The 23,646-nt window shown below is 39.6% G+C and overlaps 1 protein-coding gene and 1 long non-coding RNA gene across 12 annotated transcripts in view; both read right to left on the reverse strand.

Moving 5' to 3' along the window:
- The window catches only part of SLMAP (sarcolemma associated protein), a 149,303-nt gene extending 125,715 nt beyond the window's left edge, over nucleotides 1-23,588 (reverse strand). For 4 of the 11 annotated variants that reach the window (XM_019536879.1, XM_019536880.1, XM_019536877.1 and 1 more), the window contains exon 1: nucleotides 22,542-23,587. In XM_019536879.1, coding sequence (XP_019392424.1) covers nucleotides 22,542-22,739 — 198 coding nt within the window. In that variant the 5' untranslated portion in view covers nucleotides 22,740-23,587. Of the gene's footprint in view, nucleotides 1-22,541 lie in introns of all 11 variants that reach the window. The other 7 variants (XM_019536886.1, XM_019536884.1, XM_019536881.1 and 4 more) reach the window with 3 other exon arrangements.
- Nucleotides 1,522-15,917, reverse strand: LOC109311303. Its single transcript, XR_002101466.1, has 3 exons — nucleotides 15,908-15,917; nucleotides 5,356-5,360; nucleotides 1,522-1,598 (listed from the first exon to the last, which is right to left on the reverse strand). It is a non-coding gene; the product is annotated as an uncharacterized LOC109311303 (long non-coding RNA).
- Nucleotides 23,589-23,646: the final 58 nt, after the last annotated feature.

The following is a 23,646-nucleotide window of genomic DNA, read 5'->3' on the forward strand; positions in this document are numbered from 1 at the left end:
TTTATTTTAAGGTTCGTCTTACTTTACAAATATCATAAAATTAATCTTTCCAAAATCCTGTATTGGAAATCAACTACACTACCTGTTAAAGGAACAGTTCAGTGACTAGTTTTTCTTTGTTTAATTTTAAAAAGTTCTTTTTGTTCTACATAATGACAGAGTGCAAAATCTTCTTGTGGTTCGCAAAGTGACAGTTCGGAAAGTGACAGCTCTACTTCCCACATTAACAATAATATATACAACTAAAAAAGTGAAGGCAATTAAAATATTCATAATTCTATGCACACAACTAAATCTTAATATATGATTTTTTCAATTAAAAAAAAAAATCCCATTACCTTAGCATTGCAACTTTGCTGTTACCTTTTTTCTTGACACCATACCTAAAACAACTGCTCCTCAAGCATCCGTCAGTAATAGTAGATGTGGATTTAAAATGAGGAAGTGACAGTGCATATTTCCTTTGTTTTTAAAGCAACGCTGCAAACTAAAATGTGCAATAATAACTTCGCTTATTTTGAAGTCTTATTGTTCCATCTGACACCACTTCACCTCTTTCAACACTAGTTCCTTTAGGCTGTTTAAGTTTCCCCTCATCCTTGAGGGATTCAAGTCTGTGTTCAGTGCTCTCTTGTTCTGACTTGGGCATCCTTGTGGGAAGGATTTTGCAGTGGTAGAGATTAAGAGCCATCTCTCCAAACCTCAAACCTGGCTCATTCCCCAGCATGCATTTCCTCTACTCCTCCAATGCCTAAGAACTCTACCAGTAGACAACACCGCAAGCCACACAGCCGAAAAAAGGGCAGAACCAGACATAAGACACTTTAAGCAGCCCCCATATTATAGAGCAGTAGCAGGACCCATCCCAAGGCCAGCTTTAAGCCTCTTTAAGCCTACGAACTACCTTTTAGTTCACATATTCCACACACTCACAGCACTTGTTAAAGCAGTGGAAACCAGCCATGAACCAGCTGAAAACAGCCCCGTACTCAACACACATTCAGTCACCAGCCAAAAGGTCAGCTTAAAACAGCAAATACCGCCCAACTCTGCCTTGCTGCAAGCACCTTTGAAAAAAGTCTCGGACTATGCAGCGTTCTCTCTCAAAATTGTTTTCTCCGACAGCAGTTTTATCATCCTCCTTGCCAAACACTATTTCTACACTTTTACTCTTTCCCCAACCATAACCTCATTTGATTTGCTTCCTTTTCTGGTCTCAAAAACCCTCCTACCACTTTGTAAAATGTCTCATTTTTTCTTGAACCCCAGAGCTGCTTCCCTTAGCTGCTGCACATCTCAGGGATAGCCCAGGGAGCAAGGGAAATTCCCCTCCAACTACTTTTGCCTTGGACTTGCAGCAGCTGTGGAGGAGCACAAGAATCTCCCTTCACTTTGACACTTGCAGGGGCTGAAGCAAGCAGCTCTGGGGTTGGGGAGGGGAAGAATTCCCATCAACTCCCTGGGGCTGCCCCAGGCTAGGGGACCCTGGGCTGGGGAGAAGGCCCCCAAGGCAGGGGCAGACACCTGTCCTAGAGGACTCCTTCTCCCTCCTTTCTGTGGCAGCCGCTGAAGAAAATCAGCAGCTGGGAAGCAGAAGGCTCCCCCAGTTCCCCAGAGCTGGGCTGGGGTGAACCTCCCAAGGGGGAGGGCCCCCCCAAGGCGGGCCAGGATCTGGACAGGGGGCTCCTTAATTCCCTGTGGGGGAATAGCAAGGGGTTGGAAGCATGTACTGGGGAGACAACCGGGGACATTCAGCTGGGCTGGCAATGGCAAGAAGACAGAGACATGCTTTATTTAGCACACCCCAGGCCTTGATCAGTGCAGGCCTCCCCCTCCCTTTCCCAACTGAAAACTGAATATTAGTTCAGTTGGTTATGGGTTCAACTTATGCAGTTTAAAGGAAGCTACCTAGAGTGAATCAGTTCTGCCTTGGGCTTTTTGACAGTCTGTACTTGGCCTGGATCCTCCATTCTGAGCTTTCTTGGAAAGATTCCCTCAGAATTGCACCCTACATTGATCACTTATTTTCAAAGATGCACTCTCGACCCCAGTCTGCCTTTCCAACAATAATTCTACCTCCTATATTTCTTTCACCTTTTAACTCCAGTTTACCGTGTTTTTAGTTCCTATGCTTCAGTCCCATTTTTGGAGCCTCTTTACTATGCTAGGGACCTGTGTTCCCTAGTCCATTAAAATTTCTCTTACATCCATGCTCTCAAAATTTCTAGTAATCACTTCCTCACCAGATTTATGGATTTGTACTCCATGCATTTTTCCTCAACTTTTCTGTTGCTCTAAGTCCTGATTATACTTCACACCTTGAAATCCTATCTTCCCTTGCCTTTTTATAACTACCTCTTAATTCACATACTTACCACACATTAGGCTGCTCTCTCAAATTTATTGTCAGGGGGTTGTTCTTTAACTCCAAACTGTGGGACTCGAAAATACTCCACCTTCTCATCTTACACATTTTGATTCATGTAGCATCACTGTTTACATTAAAACAATTCCATCCTTCAATAATTATGCTATTACAATTTTAAGTTTTTAGAATGTATAGACTTCAATCAGTATTATGCAGCAACATTATAATAAGCATTTTATCAGGGCTCACTGACACAAAATGGTGAAGAACCTACTGATAACTTAAGGATTTATAGGAAGAATAGACCAATAAGTTTGTTTTAGAGGTGCACCAATATATTGGTTGCCTATCACATCGGCACCAGTAAGTTTGGGGACACACACACACACACACACACACACGAGCTATTGGGTTTTTTCCGCCGTTATAGCCAATAATTATGCCTTCTGGCCAGGGCCCTGGACACCTGGGTTCCCTCTCCCCAGACGCCTGGGTTCTCTCGGGAAATGACGGGTTTCCCGCTGCAGCACTGTAACCTGCAAGGGGTCCTGCTGAGGGCTGCCGAGAGTGAGACACAGGGGGTGCCATGTGCAGAGTCACATGCATGCATGTGGCAAGGAATACAGCCGGGAATTGTGGGAAGCAGCTCCCTGCAGGTAGTCTATGCAGGAGAAGAGGCATGGGGGAGGGGGGCAGATCAAAGCCCCCACAGTGAGGGAAGCAGTGGGCCACAGGCTGGGGACACTGCCCAGCCAGGGCAGTGCATGTGGCCTGGGGCTGAGGTGGACAGTGGGACAGAGCCACAGGCAGCTTGTCCTGGGGATGTGGGAGGGAGTGGCTCCCCCCTACTGCACACCCCCTGCCAGGGAAGGCATGGGAGGGCATGTGCCCCCCAGATTTGTACATGGGGTGGATATGGGCTGCTTGCTGTGGGCTCTGAGCTCTCAGCTCTGCTCCTTTCCCCCAGAAACCCCACACCAGCTGCACACCCCCTGCCCACCCAGAAGCAGTGGAAGCGGTGAGTTGTGCCTCCTGCTGCCAAATGGGCAAGGGGGTGCATGGCCGGTGAAGGGCTCCTGTGGCAAAAGCAGCAGAGCAGAGAACCCCGAGCCCACAGTGGGCAGCCTGCATCCACCCTCGCCTCACACTGCTCTGCTTAAAAGAATCTCTGTGCTTAAAATGGTGGAAGTGGCACTTGAACTAAAGCTAAACTTCCAAGGGAAGTGGTGCTCGCTCCTACCCTGGGGGTCTTCAAAAGGAAGCTAGATAATCACCTTGCCAGGATCATCTGACCCCAGCATTCTCTCCTGCCCATGGCAGGAGGTTGGACTTGATGACCTACTCAGGTCCCTTCCGACCCTACCAACTATGACACTCTATGAAACTATAAATTGGTTATTAGATCGGCATGAGCCAATATGGTTGGTAATAATTGGCTATTGGTACTGGCCAAGAAAATCTTTATTGGTGCACCCCTACTTTGTTCCTTTATTGCTAACTAGTCAATTTTATTTTCTATCCTCCTCTACTAACATACTACAACAAGGTTTGCATACACATCATAAAATTTTAAAAGTTTTCATTGGCATTTAAAAATTTCAGAAACCAAATACACAGTTTTATATGTCTCTGTTTTCACAAGACATGTTCTAAAATGACTGGATAGCCTTAAGATTTGTTTTACACTATTTATCTTAATTACAGTGGAAAGGAAGTTAGAAAGCTGAGAAGGATATTCCATAATTCAATAATCCTGACAAAAGTACCTGGTCGTTTCTCTTGCGTTTCTCTGATCTAAAATCTAGAAGACAGGATTGCCAACTAATGAGTATAGTTCATTTCTGAATGCAGGACTTAGCTTTGCACAAAGCACAAAGGCGATTCAAGTTGTACTTTAGGGGTCTGCATTCTAACACAGCTTCATTTTAATCATCTGATTTCCCATTAAGGTCTTGGCACACTGAGATGGATGGCTTTCCTTCTGTTGAGCATTTTATAGTTTTATCCATGATAATAAACTTTCTGAAGTAGAAATTTCTAATGATGCTTTATTGTACTGAGGTGGATGATCCAGTTGTTTGGATTGCTTTCAAACAATTCACTTACCTCATCAATCTTCAATGCCCAGCTTTCTACTCTTCCCTCACACAAGGCTTCCCACAACTTTTAATATGACACTCCAATATGAAGTAATGAGCAACATCTCAACTTTATCCTTCTATTTAAGTTAACCATATTTTGAGAAGAAAAAAGAAAACAGGCCTATATTGGGTAACCAAAATATTCTCTACCAATGTTCATGAATTAAACCTATTTTATATATCATTTTTAAAAAGCAAAAAACTTATTAAAATATTTGATAAAATAAACACTTCCAGAAACACTTAAATGTTAGAGAAAAAATAATTCAGATGTTACATATCAAAGAGTGAAAGATAGCTTTTAGCAAGGAAATAAATGCTAGATATTTTCATTTAAATATGAAATGCAGGGGAAAGAGGGGAGAACTATTTCTACCAGGAGTGTCAAAGATACAAACCATGGAGCCCTGTCATCCAGCACCCAATACTACCCATGGTTCTTGGAGCTGACCCACATGCAGCACATGGCACCCAGACCAGCCAGCTTGTATGAGTTTGACACCCCTAGTCTATACCTTCCCTGTTCTTCAAAAGACAATTTTGTTCTCTTTTAAGTGGGGCTGCTGGAAGTAGATGTACTGCCACCTGTCTTATCTCTCTTTCAAGGTGTCAAACAGATTTTAAACAGGACATTATTTTTGCCCTTGTCATTATTTATTTATTTAAGGCTCACATATGTCCTCCTGAAGGCTTGTTTTTTATTAAGGAGTTATCAGAGATCCAACATGTGAACCCAGGCAGGGGCACTAACACAATGGTGTGGGTTTCTAGGAAACTAATTTAACCATACATTTTATGAAATAAGTAAAAGAAAATCTATTGCAATAACAGCTCCAAAGACAATACAGGAACTTCACTGCACAGATTTAAGTCCCAAAACACGTGTGTACATACACACATGCACACATACGCACACACTGTACCGTGCATGCATGTACGCAAGTCCTTTACTAACTGGGACAGAAGAGTCTCAGGCCCGGTTATTTGAAAAGATTAAAGCAGTCAGAGTTCGTTTCAGGATGCAGGATTGTATTCAGTGCATGTAAGCAACTAAGCACCATCTGATACTGTGTAAATTTATCACCACCATCTTTCTCTACCAGGAATAGAGGATGGCCCATCAGGAATTACAAATGGCACTGTTACTGAGAGATGCTATAATGGCAGATCTCAGCAATATTTAAGCAAATGGACCCAAAAAGGAGGGGAGCAACTGTGAAGGAAGAGTTAGGAAGAGGAGGGGGAGGGAAGAGAGAACTTGAAAATAAAAATTTTTATTCAAATATATAAAAACCAACCATGACCAAATATTACTTTGTTAACAGGAAAAAACCCTCAAGGTTTCAAAAACAGTACATATGAACTCCTCAAAAAAATTCTCTCTTTCCCTCTAACAAATATTTTATTGATATATTAACTTTATATTCTGCCCCATCTTAAAGGCTGAGGGGCCACTTCTATTCCAGGACTTATTTAAGTTTTTAATTCACAATGTAAGTTTCTTATTCTTTCTAGACAAAAGTAAACTTTTGATCATTTCAGTGATTAATTTTACCATATTTCTGTTGCATTTAAAGTAATCAGTGCCCCCCACAAAGCATTACCTTTACTTGCATCTTAAATAACCTCAGAAGTAAAGAAGCTGAACTCCAATAACTTACTAAGCAAATTTATCATTTACTCTTTCACTTGACTAGTATTTTTGGTTGGACTAAGCAATGAAGCCCATTTCTTGTTCAAGCTAGTTTAGAGACATTTCTGTCCAGCCAGACTACAAGACCATTGTCCCAACTAGATTTTTTTTTAAATTTTGAAATAGGGTAAACATTCTAAACTAAAAAAAGATGATTTTTTAAAACTATTGGTATTTACCTAAAAAAATGTCAACTTATCTTCTGTATTTTGGTAAAGCAAGGACTAGAAGTCATTTTTTTTCTCCATATGCAACTTGAACGACCAACAAGTATATTTATATTTGAAAAATTTACATGGAAGTATTTGAGCCTTAAATATGCCAGATACAGCCAATTTGCCCAGTCAGGTAATGGATACAAGGAGTTGATCATGAATCACCATGCAATGCATTTTATAATCAACTACACCAGCAGTTCTCAATCTTTTTGGCCTAAAGACCACTCCCCCCACTATAACTTCTCTCAACTAGGGTGCCAGGAAATTCAGAATCAATGAACTATAACATACATTCAGAAAAGATACAGAGCAGTACCGTGAGGCTAAAAAAGGTTAAAGGACCACAGATCTAATTGACGCCAGACGAGGGCAGTGGGGGCAAGATCTCACCCTGACTTACCTCACATCCACCCCCAGTCTCTACCTGATGGGGCAAGAGAAGCCCCTGCAACTGAGGCTGTTCCTGTGGGAGTCCCATGCTGACAACAGTCCCAGGGCCACTCTCTCCAGTCCCTGGAGTATGATGAACGGAGGGGATGAGACAGGCTGCAAAAGAGCTCTGACACTATGTCCCACACCAAACATCTAGAAGCATGGTGGCAGTGGCAGCACCCAGAGGAGCAGCTGCAGGTGCCACTGAGTAGCTGGGATAGGCACAGGACACCGGATTGGGGGAGGAGAGCTTTTACCTCATCACACAAAGGCCAGGCAATGTTGTACCTTTAACAGGACCCTGGGGCACCCCAACTGAGAATCATTTGTGTCCTGTATTTCAATTTAAGAATCAATAGCTGGTGCTGTCATACTATGGAGTCATTCCATAATAATGAACCCAAACCAGGCTCATAATTTCCCAAACCATTTTACCTGTGCCTGAAGACAAAAAAAAAAAAATGTCTTGCATTTCATCAAATTCCCTTTCAGACATTTTGGTTATGCAAGGATTTAAAAATAAATAAATAAATAAATAAAAGAGTCCTAATTTTTAAAACAACAGGTAAAATATTTAAGCAAAGTATCTCAACTTTGGAATACCAAGCTTGGCATATCAACAGTCCATAATGAGTAGTATATATTTTGCCAGTTTAAAATACTGGAATATATAGTTCTGCTAGTAGAAAGATCAACTACACTGAATAATGAAAATAAAAAGTACATATGGCTAAGAAGTTCATCATTGCATAAATTAAATGTCTTAGCTGCTGATATAATCAAAGAAGCCACCTTTTTCCTCTTTAAAGCTATACACTTTGAGGATTAGGCACAGCTAAGAACAAACAGGTCCTGTTTTATGGGGAAAAAAAATCTCATAAAATTTACTTCCTTACTACTGTACAGATAAGAAGGTTTTTATTAAATGAAGTTTTATTAGAGATTACCCTAACACAAAATATTCTGAAGTGTGGAAGAAAGGCTGAAGTGTTTGTTTTTTTCTAAACTGCAGAAGTACTCTCAACCTGTTTGTACTGACAATCATTTTAGTCTGCTCTACTGAAAAAGTCAACCACATATCTGTGCTTGAATATTTTCACAAATGGGCCATGAATTTTGCAGTCCAGCACAAGTTCCAAAAGAGTTCTCCTATACCTAGAGGGCAAGATGTTAACCAAAAAAACCCCAAAAAAACTAGGCGTAATAATTGAGGTTCATTAAATAAAATAGCCTTATTATATACACATTAAGTTTTAAAAACATTGTTGCGTGATTACTGTACTTTGAAAATCCAGAGTATTGTGTGGCAGACTCAAAAGACTTATTAGCTGGACAACAGTTGGAGGTGGTTTAGAGACAGAATCCTTAATAAAAAACAATATAGCAAGCACACAGGATGTGCTACCTTGATTTTTCCTAAATCAGTTTCCTGTGATTGTTTCCTCTTATTAAAATGAATGCAGTTACCTAAAGGAGAAACAATCAACTTGTTCAAATTTGGAAAGTTTGCTGTGTTAGGTGCTCCAACATTTGATGAATGCAGTATAAACCACTTCCATAGAAGAGCACTTGGAATGTTCTCATCCAATACATTGAAAGAACAGCTAGGGAAAAATGCTGCATAATAGTGGAATCAAGTTTCTAGACTAGAAACTCTGTTTGAGAAACTATACTCTTTCAAAAAGTGACCTACCCATTAAAACAAAACAAAAAACAAACAAAGAACAAAACCATACACTTCCCCTTTGGTTCTGTCCATTCAAAATTTTAATTTAGGACACCAGTATTGTAGTCAAATTTCCAATCTGCCTCCTAAGAGATTAAACTTGGGCTATTCTTTTTTTCTTCTTCCTACTAACAAGCAGCAAAAAATGTTATTATTTACTACTTTGTTTAAATGAGGACTACAAAGATGTGCTAATAGCTTTTGCAATTATTTTCTGATAAACAAATCAGAAAATACCAATTATGTACTGTCCATGCCATAGGAAGAAATTTCACTGTGTGATAAATGAGTCAATTCCCTAAGCAAAAACCCAAAGCAATTTTTAAATTATCAGCACTGTTATGAAACTAGTTATTTCTCACAGCAGCACTACTTCAGCCATGCCACAAGAATCAGTCATTCATACTTACAAAATGTATAGAATAAAGACTCTCTCAGCTCTAATTTGGCAATATTGTGTATCTAAATACTACCAGTACAATCAGGTACAATAAAAAGAGAGAATACCTATACATCTTTACAAAACCTCTTCCCTCAATCATCACTTAAATACCCTAAACTGACAACTTAGTTTCCACACAGCTCATATTTCTAACCCCATGCAATTTTTAAATGGGTACCAAATCAGAAGCACAGAACACTTCTGCTCCATGACCAGGAACAAAAATTTGATTTTCTTTTAATTGCAAGAGGATTAGAGGCAAAACTACTGTATTGCAATAATTACTAGAGATTAATTAATCAAATTGTTAAAAAAATTGACTCGCCTGATAAGCAGGTATTTCCAGCTTATCTTTATCATATCAAAATAGCTTGCATGTAAAGCACTGCTGCAAACATTTTTGTGGCAGTAAATTCTGTTCATCTGCAACAGAAACTTCTGGCAGTGACTCCAATCCCAGTAATGTTAGTAAGGAAATATTTATTAACAGTAGCAATTAAATGGTAAAGATGGTTTAATTATCCAGCAGATGTCCCATATTCTAATGCAGACAGGGACTGATTCAAACTATAGGCAAATAACAAAAAATACCTATCTGGAACACTTTCAGCACAATTATAGCATTGTCACCTAGCACACTAAGGTCCTGGTCCATGACTAAGATACCCTGGCACTACACCAATATAAATATTATTGACAGTAATACTAGTGGCACCCATGCAGTCACTACAATGGAAACAAAACCTCTATTTTTCAGACATAAGTAAGGAGTGCTCACCAGTAAAAATAAATAAATACACACACGATATCTGAAATATAGCTTACTATACTGGATAGGACCTCCATGGAATACTGAAATTTCTACTTGGCTGTAGGCCTAAAAACATATAGAAACTAAAAAAGTTTAATATCACAACCATTTGCAGTAGCATTAGGAAAAATCTTTTTAGACAGTAATTGACTAGTTAAATATGGGATAAGACACTTCTGAAAGAACCAATCTGAGACAACATCCTCTAAGATTATAGCCATTATAAAATGAGACCCAGAAACCTATTATGCTGATGCAATTTAAGGGATTTTACAAAGCACTAATTTTTTTTTTTTTTTTTTTTTTTTTAATTGAAAGCTCTGTGCAAACGAGGCTGCAACTACAAACATGGCAGCCTTGTTTGTAGCTGCTGCCATGTTTGTACTTGTAGTTTGCCTATAAATACTACAGAAGTTACAGATTTCAAAAGAGGGAATAGTCATTGGGTACATCTATATGTGCTATTAGCACAGATAGGTAAACTCCAAAGCATATTGCACTGCAGTTTACTGCTCCCAGGCACTGTGTTCACCTGTGTGCCCGGAACTGCAGCTCACTGAGCCAAGTTGGAGAAGTTGCAACCAGCAGGAAGTCTGGGGTTCTCTAACCTGGCCCAATGCGCTGCAGAAGGGCTAGCTGGGTAGCGTGGGGCTAGCCAGCAGGCAGCCCCACACTGAAGTGCCTTTGTGCCACAGGCAGCCCTGTCAGCATCTACACAAGCATTGCTGCGCACTAAAGAACTCTGCTGCAGGACAGTACTTGTATTTACAGGTACCAACCTGTGGCAGAGTTAATTAGTTTCCTGCAGCCTAACAGGGACACGAGATGTTGAGACTTTACTGTGGAGCTAATTAGACAGCTCTGCAGTAAACATCTTGCATAGATGTGCCTATTAGCAACAACAGCCAGATGCTTAAATATATATAGCACTTGCTCTAACTCACCATCTAGTATCATGTACTGCATCCAGTAAATGTTAAGAAGCAAAACTGCTATGGATGTGTTTAAATGTCCAATATAAATTGCTTATGGGTGCAAATGGGAATAAGGAAGTCCGGTTTGTAGGAGAGGCATGCTAGTCATGCTGTCACTTCAGGGAAGCAAACCCGCCCCCCCCCCCCCGGCCCAGTCTCATTTGTTTTGAAAACACATCACCCTTTTTCTAATCACATGCTAGGAAACAAAACAGACAGACAAACAAACAAACCCCAAACAACACCGCAAGACCTTGATTGGCATAGTTTTATCCTTTGTTATTAAGAACACTGATGGCAAACATACCCTCACACTAACAAAACATGTCCCTATGCAGGCTATACTTTGGCAGGAAATTTGTGAAAATAAGTTTTATTCTTAATCCATCAATTGGCAACAATCAAACTACTTTTAGTCATTTCCTGCTCTTTCATTCTGACAAGCTTCGGGGTGCACAAGCATGTCCACTAAGGTGAGGGCTTTCTGTACCTGTCAGGCAAAAGGCCAGAAAGACACTTGCAGGGAACAGGTGACAGCTATGGAGAGGAAGTCTGAGCCAGAGAACGGATGAAAGCCTGGAAAAAACCCAGCAAGGACTGCAAGGGGCTGTATAAAAGCCGAAAGGACCATGAGGAATGTTGCGCGTTGCACTGAACTTCTTGTTAATAAAAAGAATTCTGAAAAAACGGAATGGAAACAAAATTTTAAGAGTTATTTCTGATTACAGATCATCAAGTCAGCTCACCACTTTAGGACTGATCTACGTGAGGAAATTGGTCAGAATAGCTATAATGGAATCAACTCTTCCAGAATGGCTCTTCATGTGGACATCTCGAAAAGTCATTTTATTCAGACATCCATTAGTGCTTCCCAAGGAGCAGAGTTCTAAAGATGTCAGTTTGACAGTCTTCCCTGACTAGACAGCCTTTATATTCAAAGGCATTTCCAAAGCCTGCTAATAGAAATACACTGTATGAAGCTCTTTCCAATCTAGCTCCTACAACAAACTAAACACTGCTGGTGTATAAAGGGCACATCTACACCTGCATTAATGCACTGTAGTTAATGTGCATTAAATCTAGTACCTCCACTCTAATTAAAGCACCTCCATGTCTCCTGTATCAGCATCCCCAGGCTTAAAAATGGTGATGGGGTGCTTGAACTAAAACTAAGTAGGCCATTCCAGAATTGTACTTATAATGTAACTTAGGTAGTGTATTTTGTGAATGTTTTATGTTCTTACTAGACCATCTTACTGAGAAAACAGACAGTCAAAAACTATTACACTAGCAAAAACTGCAAAGTAACAATCTTGTTAGCTCTACACTTGATCTGAGCCAACAAGAAGCAACAAGAAACCATCTACGCAAGATGTTTACTGCAGAGCTGTCTAATTAGCTCCACAGTAAAGTCTCAACATCTACACATGCGGCCCTGTTAGGCTGCAAGAAACCAAGAAGCGACCATATATTGCACTTGTCCAACCTAACAAAAATCATTGTAGATAGGTTAAGCATAAGCTTGTGAAAGAATGTATATCTGAGAACAGAATTTGGCCATTAATACCACAAATACATTGAAGCCTGAGCCCTGCACATACTGTAACCCAGAGCAGAAATCAAGTTCTGACACAGGTATATCAGTACAGACAACCCCTGCTTAGCACCCTTAATTGGTTCCTGAAAAACTAAGCGTTAAGCAAAACGAACAAAGTGAAACCAATTCAAGATGGCAATGACAAGCGTTTTTAATGACCCAAGACTGCAACCGTGAGTGTTATAATGAATCTCACTGAGCGCTAAGTGAAATCATGCATCAATTTAAAATGAGTGTTATAGCAAAACCGCGCTAAGTGAAACAGCATTAAGTGGGGGTTGCCTGTACATGCATCAATCCAACAAAGACTATGTTTCATTGTCCTTTCTGTGCACTAAATTAGATGGCAAAAAAATATCAGTATACCATACAGTTAATTAAGGGTTCCAAAGAACTATCCAAGAGAGATGAACAGAAAACAAGGATGAAAGACTTAGGGAAGAAAATGGAAAGTAAGCATTGAAATATACAACATATCAAAGTATCGAACATTCAATGACAGTTTCTATATCATATGTAATATATTCTGTATCATTGACACTGTTAAATTTAATCATAATAAAGTGGTCTACCAGAGTTTTAATTTTTACATGAAAATCCCCCTCTACAACATAAATTTCTGACTTAGGGCCATGGACAGGATTTATCTTTCCGAAGAACATTATGCTCAACAATATGACTGACTGTATCCAATGTCAACTTCCTGCACAAACTATATCATTTCAGTAAAGATGCACATTCCCAGCTAATACCCAATTTCTCCAACACTTGTACTCTAGGAAAAAATTTCCAATACAGAGGAAGACAAAAACACATGAGTTTCCCTTTTAAGATTTTAAAAGGGAAGTAGTGGTTGAGAGCCACCAAGTGAGAGTATTCTATTATTTCCAGCCTTATGGAACAAAATAGTTGTATTTTCATTCAGCAGTTCTATTTTCCTCCAGATGCACTTTAATAAACTTTAATGATTTTTGGTGTGAACTTTGATTACTGGCGTCCGGTGTGAAAGAAAATCATCTAGGCATTATACAAAACTAAATAGGTATATAAGCCAAAATTCTAGCGCTTCAAAAGTCATAATAATATAAAACAGTAGCTACGTAAGTTGGTCATCTTCATTAACATACCTAAACTTGTTCTGCGAAAATTGTTTTTAGTGACAAAAGAGACTATCTACACTTTCATTCCATACTTAGCTGACAAGACTATGGGCAAAACTGTCAATTATGGTCATGAGTTTTGAGATGTGGACATAGACTTCTGAACAAAAGTGAAAGGACAATCACTGTGGTTGATGACAATACCGAAACCACAGAAATAAAAAGACACTCAAACTAACCATAACTGTAATAAGAATTTTAAGAGAGCTTTAGGAAAGTTATATTTAAAAAGTCCTCTTTCAATCTCAGCAATTTTTTAAATCATGTTGTCAGCACAATAGGCTCCCATAACCAAATATAGCAGAATATTAGTACTCTTGAAATCAAGTAATATTCTTCATACTTTTTAAAAATCAAGATTAGCATTCTACTTCAACATATATGCTTGTTATACAATTCAGCTTCAATAACTGATTTTTGTATCATATGTAATGATTAAAATACACTGTATACGAATGTAGTTGACAATAATAGCAAGGTATTTGTACATAAATTTAGGCAAGGTTTAATGTCAGCTAGCTGTACAAGATCTTAGGAGCGTTTCATGTTTTCATTTGCAACTTACACATACAGAGAAGCAATATTACTAAAACAGTGATAAACACTGAAGATAAATCTACTTATAGTAAAATGGAAAATGTCCAATCAGATACTAAAATACATGACCAAAATAAAGCTATCACACATTCAAGTTATGAACATCTCCCCTCCACCCACATCTGATGTTTAAAGTATGTGGCCACCTTTCCAATAAGTTTACTACTTATCCTTTTGAAAAGAACTGTAGTTTTAAACAAAAAAAAAAAAAAAAAAGTTATTTTCCTACAATTTTAAGTAATACTTGGCTCTTTTATTATAATACAGGTGACCAACTGTTATTATACTATTTCTTTACAGTTAAGGCACTGAAAGCAGCATTTTCTATTTAGTCATCTGACCTAAAATTACAAAAAGACAGGTCAGTATCAGGAGGTAAATTAGTTACAACTGGAAGCTGCCTTAAAAGAAACATTAAATTCGTCTCCTAGCTTTTTCCTGTTCTTTGACAGTATTATACATTCATTTTAGCAAATAAAATAGCCAATCAGAACAAAACTAGGTTTGAAAAGCACTGTTTAGAAATTATTACTTTCCAAAAATATTCCTAATTCTTGGTAACCACCTCCTCTCTTCAGAAGGTTATCATACCACAATAATATATCTGCCTCTGTCCTATTACGTTTCACTCTTAAGTGGGAGAATCACCATGCATACAAAGTCCCAGCCATTTGAAAATGCAAGTCAACGTTGCACATTTTCTTTAGTATCCAGAATCCCCACGCTCAAAAATGAAGACACCCCTTTTTCTAGTTTCTACACAAATACATTCCCTAGCCTCAAGTGCTCAAAATGTCAGAAAAAAAGCACATATGGAACTCGCACACATTTTTAAAGTACTGAGAAATATGTATTTTTAGTTAGAGTTTATAAATTACGATTCATCTGGCTGCAATGCCTGCTGGAGATAGATATTCATCGATGGTACCCATATGGCTCTGTAAGATTTAAGCATCTCTTAAAGTTTAATTAGTATATCTTCATAATGCCCACCCCTAAGAAGCAGAGAGCTTCTATTTTCTGGATTAGAAACAAGGCACAGAATGACTAAGGTCATGAAAGTGTAGCAGAGCAGAAAAATTAACCTAGGTTTCCCAAGAGCCAAGCAGGCATCCTATCCACTGGCCTTATCCTTCCTCTGACCTCAAGATACCAGGTACATTTATTGCCCTCCACTGCTTGGTTCCAATAATAACCTATTCTGTAGTTTTTCAGAGATCCAAAGACTACAGGTGGCCTATGTATTGGTGTGACAAAGAATTTAAATTAATCCTCATAGGCAATATATTTACCCTTTTGTAACAACACTTACTTTTAAGAAACCACTATAATTTCTCCCAAATGCAATAAAAGTTAAATACCAAATTTCCCAAAACCCTGTCTATAAGATCGTAGTTTTCTTGGATAGTGTGGATAAATACTAAAATAAAATAAGCCACAAAATATACCTTAACACCCTGTAAACCTTTAGCAAATCTGCATTGTATGCAAGTAAGATATATAAAGCCTTTATTACAAGCCTGTCATTTACTACAAGCCTGTAGTTTCAGGCTTGCATCTGTAAGAAGTGGCAAACCATAACACTAGAGAAAAACACCGTCTGTGACTGACACAGTGCCAAGTGAACCTGGAATGCCATTTCATTGAAATCACAGCTAGTCTCTGTAAAATAAGAAAGTCTGACAGAAAAAAAGTACATAAGAAGCGTTATTGAGGTCTGTCACCAAATGTTTCAATAAGCTACTAACAAAGAGAGAGACCAACAGTCTGGTTTTACAAAGCCAGAAGTTCTGACCAGTGCCCAAGTGCATGTTCCACATGCAACCACTATAGAAAACAAATTAGTCAGTTAACAGCCATAAGTGATTCTACAGCTATATAAAAACCTACCCTGAAAAATAAATGCATACAACGGACATTAAAAAAGATGTTCTGCAAAATACTTGCAGAAATCTAATTCAGTGTCTAATGTGGCTGAACAGTAACAGTATTGATTACCTTAAGTCAATACACTGCAGGGCCACCTTTACACAAGATGCTACATACTAGTATGCATTACTGGAGTCACTTCAATGAGGTATACCAAATTAGGGAGGTTGCAGGCTGATAGCAAAACAGCCATGATAGGACAGAGGCTCAGCCTGGCTGCAAAACCTGTCCCAGGTTCCATATGTTGCCATAGCTGTACTGTTAGGAGCACATAAACAAGTTAAATTTTATAGTGAAGCTTAAATATGCTTCCATGGCTACAGTGATGGCAATATAGACATATCTTTAGCAAAGACTTCACAATTCCATTGCAAATGGGGAAAACTATGCAAGAGCAGGAAGTTTATCTCACTTTCCCTACATTAATATTGCTGATGGAGACACTGCAAGTGACACTTTAGAGCACTTCTCAATCTTTTCAGAGTCATGATACTCCATCTCCACTTAAAAAAAAAAAAAAATAAAAAAAAAAAAAAAAAAGGTGGCCTCACCCTCAGCTGAGAACCCCTGTTTGTGCTGCCTTAGCTTCCCTCAGGACTTCTCAGTTGTTTTCTGCTGCCTCTAGATTAAATTGTCCCATCCACCTGCTGCACAGCCAGCTTGGGAAGGGCTGTGCTGTGTGTACATACGTCTCTTGAATCATAGCTCTCTAATCAGCCTAAAGCCTGCCTCATGCTATGCAACCACTCCTGGTCTGGCATTCCCTGCACTCCTCCTGGATATAAGAGGACAGGACAGTTCCATGCATGCTTGTTACTGGTAGAAGCGTTGGGGTGGGGGGAGACCAGGACAAGCACCTTTGCTGCCTGCTTTAGGCTGATTAGGAAGGCCTAATGCAAGAGGAGCAGGTGGGTCAGGTTTACCTGGCTGCTGCCATCACAGAAACCCTGAGGGGGCCTCACGGCACCCTGGTTGAGAACCACTGAGTTAAAGGTATGGGTATCACTCGCCCGATGCGAACAGGCTGATAATTTCTGTAAATGAATACCCTCCTGTTGATTTCTCATCCCAAGAGAAACAGCAACCTGAACCCCACAAGGACCAGAGAGTTTAACTGGCTAGAAACCAAGGTGACAAAAAAATCTATTTGCAAAGTCTACAAGCAAAAAGTTAAAGTGTACTGCAAAAATAGGCTTGTTTCCTTAAGTATTCAATTGTAACAGGTGAAGAGGAATGAGTGAGTTAAGTAACTGTACACATTCTGTTTCGTGTACCGTTAACTTTGGATAGGGGTTTTTTTGGTTGTTTTTATACAGCTTAAATGCAAGTCATTTCTGGAGCTTTAAATATGCAGTGGATACATGCTGGAAAAAGTGAACACACCCTACAGAAAAGCCATTATTAATAAGAGAAACAGTTCAAACAGTGAAAAAACAACAACACAGATGTCAAAATATAAATATTTTGAAAACAAAAAAAGGATATTGACTAGATTCACAATGCCCAAAAGCATATCCTTGGTATATGAACATCATGAACCCAGCTCTGCCACGTGCACCCCTCTCAGTGCACCACAATTCTGTGACCCCTGCTCCCTTCACTGCACGAAGCACCTTTGACAATGGCCCCCTCCTCCGCCTCCTGGCTGCACTGCACATCCATGCAGTCACTGCATACTCCAGGTGTACCCTCAGCTCCTCATGCTGCTGCGCTGCCCTGACCCCTTGGGCACATGCAGGAAGCAACAGCCAGACAGACCGGGGGCCCAGAGACTGCAGCTACTTGTTACAGCTGCAACTATAGGGGGAGGGATGGCTAGACAGGGAGTCTGGACCGTTGGACAGCCCTGTCATAAAAATCCTACTCAGCACCTAAAAGACAGAGGTTTCTTTCCATTGTAAAAAAAAAGTGCTGATGTAACCCAATATAAAGATAACAGTAACACAAACACAATTATAAGCTGTTGTACTCAGGATACTTTACAGCAAAAAGCTGCTATCATTATATTTGTGTGCTAAAAATGAATTGTCCTTAGTTTTAAATTCACTGTCTTTCAGTTTCACCAAATACATTCCTGGCTTACTACTGAGAAAGAATATTAATTCAACATTCATGTTTATCAACTCTGTACACATTATTGTTTTATATATTTCCTCTTAACTAACAATGCTGATTATTTCAATCTTTCTTCACAGACAAGCCTTTCCATACCTCTATTCCTTCTCATCACAGGCCTGAACCCTTATTTCAGCTACATTTTTTAAGATTCAATTACTAAAACTGAACAAAATGTTCCAGGTGACACACTGTCAATTTAAAGAACATCATAATATTTTCAGTATTTTCTGTTCTACTTGTACATCTTAACTTCTTCTGAACTACTGCTTAATACAGTTCAAATGATCTCTCTCAGAACAGACACTTCTCTCTTTCCTGATTGATTCAAGTTAACTTAGAGCCAACAAATGTTTTATAAAGTTTTGTCATTTTTTCTTCAGCTGTGTATTTACTATGCATTTTATTTGTTTTATTTCTTCAGTCTTTTTTTTTTTTGTCATTGTCCAAGCTAATCCTGGGGTTTCAAGATATGTACCAAAGAAAAGAAAAACTGTTGTAAATATGAATAATATTCAAGATGCTGACAGTTATAAAAATTAATTACAGTTTTTTAGAATCTTATTTGTTTCACAATAGCAGGTAACTGATTTGAGGTTTTTTTCTAAGTAGCATGAATATCTAATCTACTGAAGATTAAAGTCTCCCTCTTCACTGTTCTAATAATAATTTGACCATTATTTGATACTGTTTGACCATCACCTGACCTAGTATTTTTGACCTGTCAAATCAAATACCCCATGCTCCCAGTTGATATCATTTGATGAAAGGAATCAACAAAACGATTAACAGGGGGAAAATAATGTTCATGCGCTACTAGTCAATATTATTCACAAAAGAGTTACATTTAAAGTAATTCATTTAGGTTAGAAAGTCAAGTCTTCCACAGTTAGGAAATATCAGATTAACAGTAGCCCAGGTGAAAGTAATGCACGCAACTGGAGATAAATCACTCCAGGCTTATGAAATCTCATTTCAAGTACTTTTTTTTTTTTTTTTAAATCTAATCAATATGTTGGTGCTCCTGTCTCAGGATTGATGCTTTACAATTGCTTTGGATAAGCTCCAACAATTAGAGTATTAACCCTGCAGCAGTTGCTCTGGTTGGTACCTCTGCAGGGAAATCTGTATCAGCCAGCAGTAACTTCTCATGCCTAGCACCCCTTTCATTCCAGGGTTTAACACAAAAAAAACAAAAACAAAAACACAAAAAAAACCTGCTCAGCAAAAAGCTTCTGCGCGTCAGTAGCTTACAACAGGGCATGTACTCTGGATGTGTTTTTGGGTGCATAACTGTTCTGTTGTGCAAAAACCCAAAAGCAAAGAGGTGCTATCTATACAAAGAACAATAAAAGGTGATTATTTATCAAGTCTTTCCAAGAACAGAGAGGAAACCTGAAAACCAATCTTAGTCCCCCTCTTTTACTTAGTGATTTCATTGTTACTTTTAACAGTAGATAACTTTCTTAAGATAGAAGTTCAACTTTCAATTAGACACTTCCCTTTAAAAGCCATTTTTATTTTACTTGCTCTCAAGAGGTCTCCCCTGAAAACACGCTCCCATTTTTGCACCTTACTTTCATTGTTAATACTGTTTGGTCTTTGAACATGGAACTTTTTCAGACCTCTTTGAAAGACCCTATTCTCAGTATAGCACACATTTCAACAAGCATCATGTCATTTTTAACTGTCACTTAGTGCTGTGCATAAAGCAGCCACACTGACAGTGAACTACTCATTCCATGTAAGCCTCGGTACCTCAGATCAGTGTCAAATCTTACTCATTTCTAATAATTTTCTCCATTACACAGTACTTTAAAAATATCGCCTAAGCTTTCATAAAAAGATAAGAGTTTTCAGAAATCTCCAGAAAAAATTTCAATCATGTTGAACAATAAAACAAAAATTATCTACTTTTAAGCTTACATTATGGATGGGCTAATAAAGTATTCCTGGGCAATAACAACTAATTTAAAAAGTTGGCTACGGTAACATGTTTGTCTGCAGATGTTAGCAACATGCTTTGATTCCACTGCTGTTTTTGTTTCTATTATGCAAACACTGCAGGTTTAAGAGCAAGGAACTGTAAACAGAGCTGTGTATTTTTGTGATTTATTATAGAAGGAAGCTAAGGATTTTCCCTCTCCACTTGTTTTCCTACTGCATTTTCCCTACAGCGTTTTATATCTTCCACATTGTGATACCAATAAAACTGTATTGTCTGACAAAGCACATCTTTCCTCCTTTCCCAACCACCACTTCACCCTCTTTGGAATTTACTTTTCATACAGAAATTCAGACAGACATAGAAACTCAATACTCCCCTACAGCCAAAGGGTTCAAGCCTCCCTTCTCTGCCATACAACCATGCCTCAACTCTGTTTCAGAACAGCTTCATCAGAGAAATAGGAGGCAATGAATTTTCTAACCCAAATCATTCTTCCATATAGGCTGGAAGTGCCCTGCAAGCTTAATATTTGTGACGATGGGTTTATGAGGGAGAACCCTGTCCAAGTTAGAGGCCCAGCAATCACATGGAGGCATCAGATAGACTTGGGTTGATTCAAACCAGCAACTTACAGAATAAACATGAAAAGGCTATGTTGAAAGCTCATGTTTTACTTGCATCGGTAAGTCTAAAGCTAACTGCACTAAACTAAAACAACAGAGCTGCTTATCTTTTAAGCACTCCCAACAATTAGCTGATCTGCCCAACACCAAAGCCTCCCTGTGAATGAAATGAAACTTGTGTAAAATGGGCACCTTTATTCCTATCACAAGAGTGTTGAGAGGCTTAATTAAGTTCGTAAAGCACCAAGAAGCTCAGACGGAAAGCAGTATAGAATTGGAATGTATCTGTCAAAAATGCTGGACTACACCAGATAATTAGTTGGATGCAGTAACTTAAACGATGTCAAACAAGAAAATCTGCATTATTAGCTCACACTTGAAAGCATCCCAGGTCTTTAAACTGATGTTATAACCTAAACAGCCTATATGCAATGCATCAAGTATGGAATCCTAACGTGTCAAAGAAACTAGCAAAACAAATAATAGGTTAATGAGCAATTATGCGCAAGTAATCTACAAGTCATGCCCCAGCCCAACCTAATAAAGTTAAACTCATGTCCTGTCCCATCATGCCTATGTATTGCATAACATTGTTAACATCTGACGCTTTAAGAATTTGTAGGGTCTCACACTGGTCCTCATGCTGTGTCATGATAATAAAGAAAAAAACAAACAAACAAAAAACCTAGTGCAGCTGCTTATTCAGGGTATTCTGTTAGAATACAAAGCAATAAAAAGAGTAATTAATAGAGGAACACATACAGAAAGACAGTCACCAGACAACTGAATTAGATTACAGTATGTAAAATACCACACCCATTTTATATCCATTTTTCAAAATATTTCATGGTACTTCGTACATATTTTTGAGAGACTGAAGATTTTGAGGAGAAAGAAAACAGCTGTCACTACTAGTTAACCTGTCAAACAAAATTTTTAAACTGCTAAGCAAAGTGATTTTGCCTGTTCCAGTTCAGGCCCTAGTGGACATAAACAAGTATTACAGAGCCCCTAAACTTCCATTTAGTGCTAGCTGTTGTCCTCTTTTGAGAGGATTATGGCCAGGTTAACACCACATCAGCATATTTTAATTCCAGTTCACAAGCAATGATAGCAGATATTCCAAACCTTAAACTACAATGGCTCCTGCTAGTGATACAGTGACTATCAGCTTAGAATATTAAAATATATTGTTCAAAATTTGATAACATAAACAGGCAGAATAGCAGAGTAATAAATTTTTTCCTTTGCTGTTTTCCTTTTGGCATGACAACTGCTCAAAATTAAGAGTTGTTCTTCTGCGCATATGAATACCAGATATATATTTAAGTATTAGGAAAAAACTAAATGTCGATACATCCACTTTAACACAGCATTGGAGCAAGATGCCAGTTCCACCAGAGTAACAATAACTATTTATGGTTACCATGATGAGCATTTATTTACCTTACTTCAGGTTTGATAACTCAGTTCCTTGAGTTACATAAAATACTCCTCCCTGAAAGTCATGCATCCCCAGAAATGAGAAGTGATCATGGGAACATCTACCAGCTTCCTCCAGTACTTAATGTATTTCACAAACCCTGCTCTCAGGGTTTTTTTGCCTTTAGTAGAATTTAAGTTAACTAAACCCCAAAAACCCTAGCCACAGCATAGTTTGCAGCCAAGTTCAAGGAAAAACACAAGTCACTCACAATCTACAATGACTTGCTAAAAATAACCTGTCATATATTATTTTCCTCTCTAGGAGAGCAAAAATGGCCTTACCTTGCCTGTCTTGTGGTCAAACCAGACAAGTGCATGGTTCCTGGACAGCACCTTGCAGTCAAAAGTAGCATTATTCTGAGCTGGCCGACAGCGGGCCACTGAGCGGCCAATTTTGACGGGCTCGTCCAGGTAGACATGGCGCTCCTGAAACGGGTGAGAGTTCGGGCGGCAAGCGAAGATGGCCAAGGCTGAAGGCATCGAGGACAGATTGCGGTTGTCACAACAACCAGGGAGGAAGAGAATCTCTTCTGACGCAGGCTACCCTCCACAATTTTTAACCCAAATCTCCACAGAAACTTTACATGAACGCAAGACAAACATAACTTGCACCCAGCAAGGCCTAACAACGCGCGGTTTCAGTGTGTAAACTAATCCTGGCAATAATCCAGTGAAAAAGCCCCATCATGTCCATGAAGATCAGCACTGCCTCAAGCAACGCCCAGAAAACGCAGCTTTCAATCCATCCTCTTCAGAGCAGACAGGAACAACCATGGGGCTCCTCTGAAGAGGAGTGCGCTCCTTTAAACGAAGCAAGGGAGATCTTTAAAGCCAAGCTGATGAGTCACACGCCAAGACTTCTGTTTGGGATGGATGCAGGCTGCCTCCCCCTTGATTTTTCCCCCACTCCCTTCCGTAAACAAGGCTGACTGGACACCCACAACGTGGGAGCGAGGAGAGGCGTGAAAGAGGAGCCAGGGAAGGACACAGCACAGTGTCCAGGCACACGGCAAATGAAGCCTTCAAGGGGCAGGTGGTTTAGCTGGTCCCCGTGACCTGCCGCATCCCGCCGCCCTCATCCCTGGAGAGGAGCCAGTGGTCCAAGATTGCGGGGAGGAGGGGGGACACGGCTGCTCCTGCCCAGACCGGCGGGGTGCGCGGAGCGAGGCCGCCTCCACAGTTCTTGGGCGCGGGGCGGCGCTCAGGGGCCCCGCAGGTGGCTGCGCATCCGGGTGGAGCCCGCTCCTGCGGCCTGGAGGCCAGGCCGGGTCTCGCTCAGGCGGCCGCCGACGCCGAAAACTTTCCTCCGACCTGCAAAGCCAAAGAGACGGCGTCAGAGTCGCCCAGCCCGGCCCGTGTGGTCGCCGCAGCGCTCCCCGCCCTTCTT

Source organism: Crocodylus porosus, unplaced genomic scaffold (assembly GCF_001723895.1).
Source record: "Crocodylus porosus isolate Cpor-Errol unplaced genomic scaffold, CroPor_comp1, whole genome shotgun sequence".
NCBI lineage: Eukaryota > Metazoa > Chordata > Crocodylia > Crocodylidae > Crocodylus > Crocodylus porosus.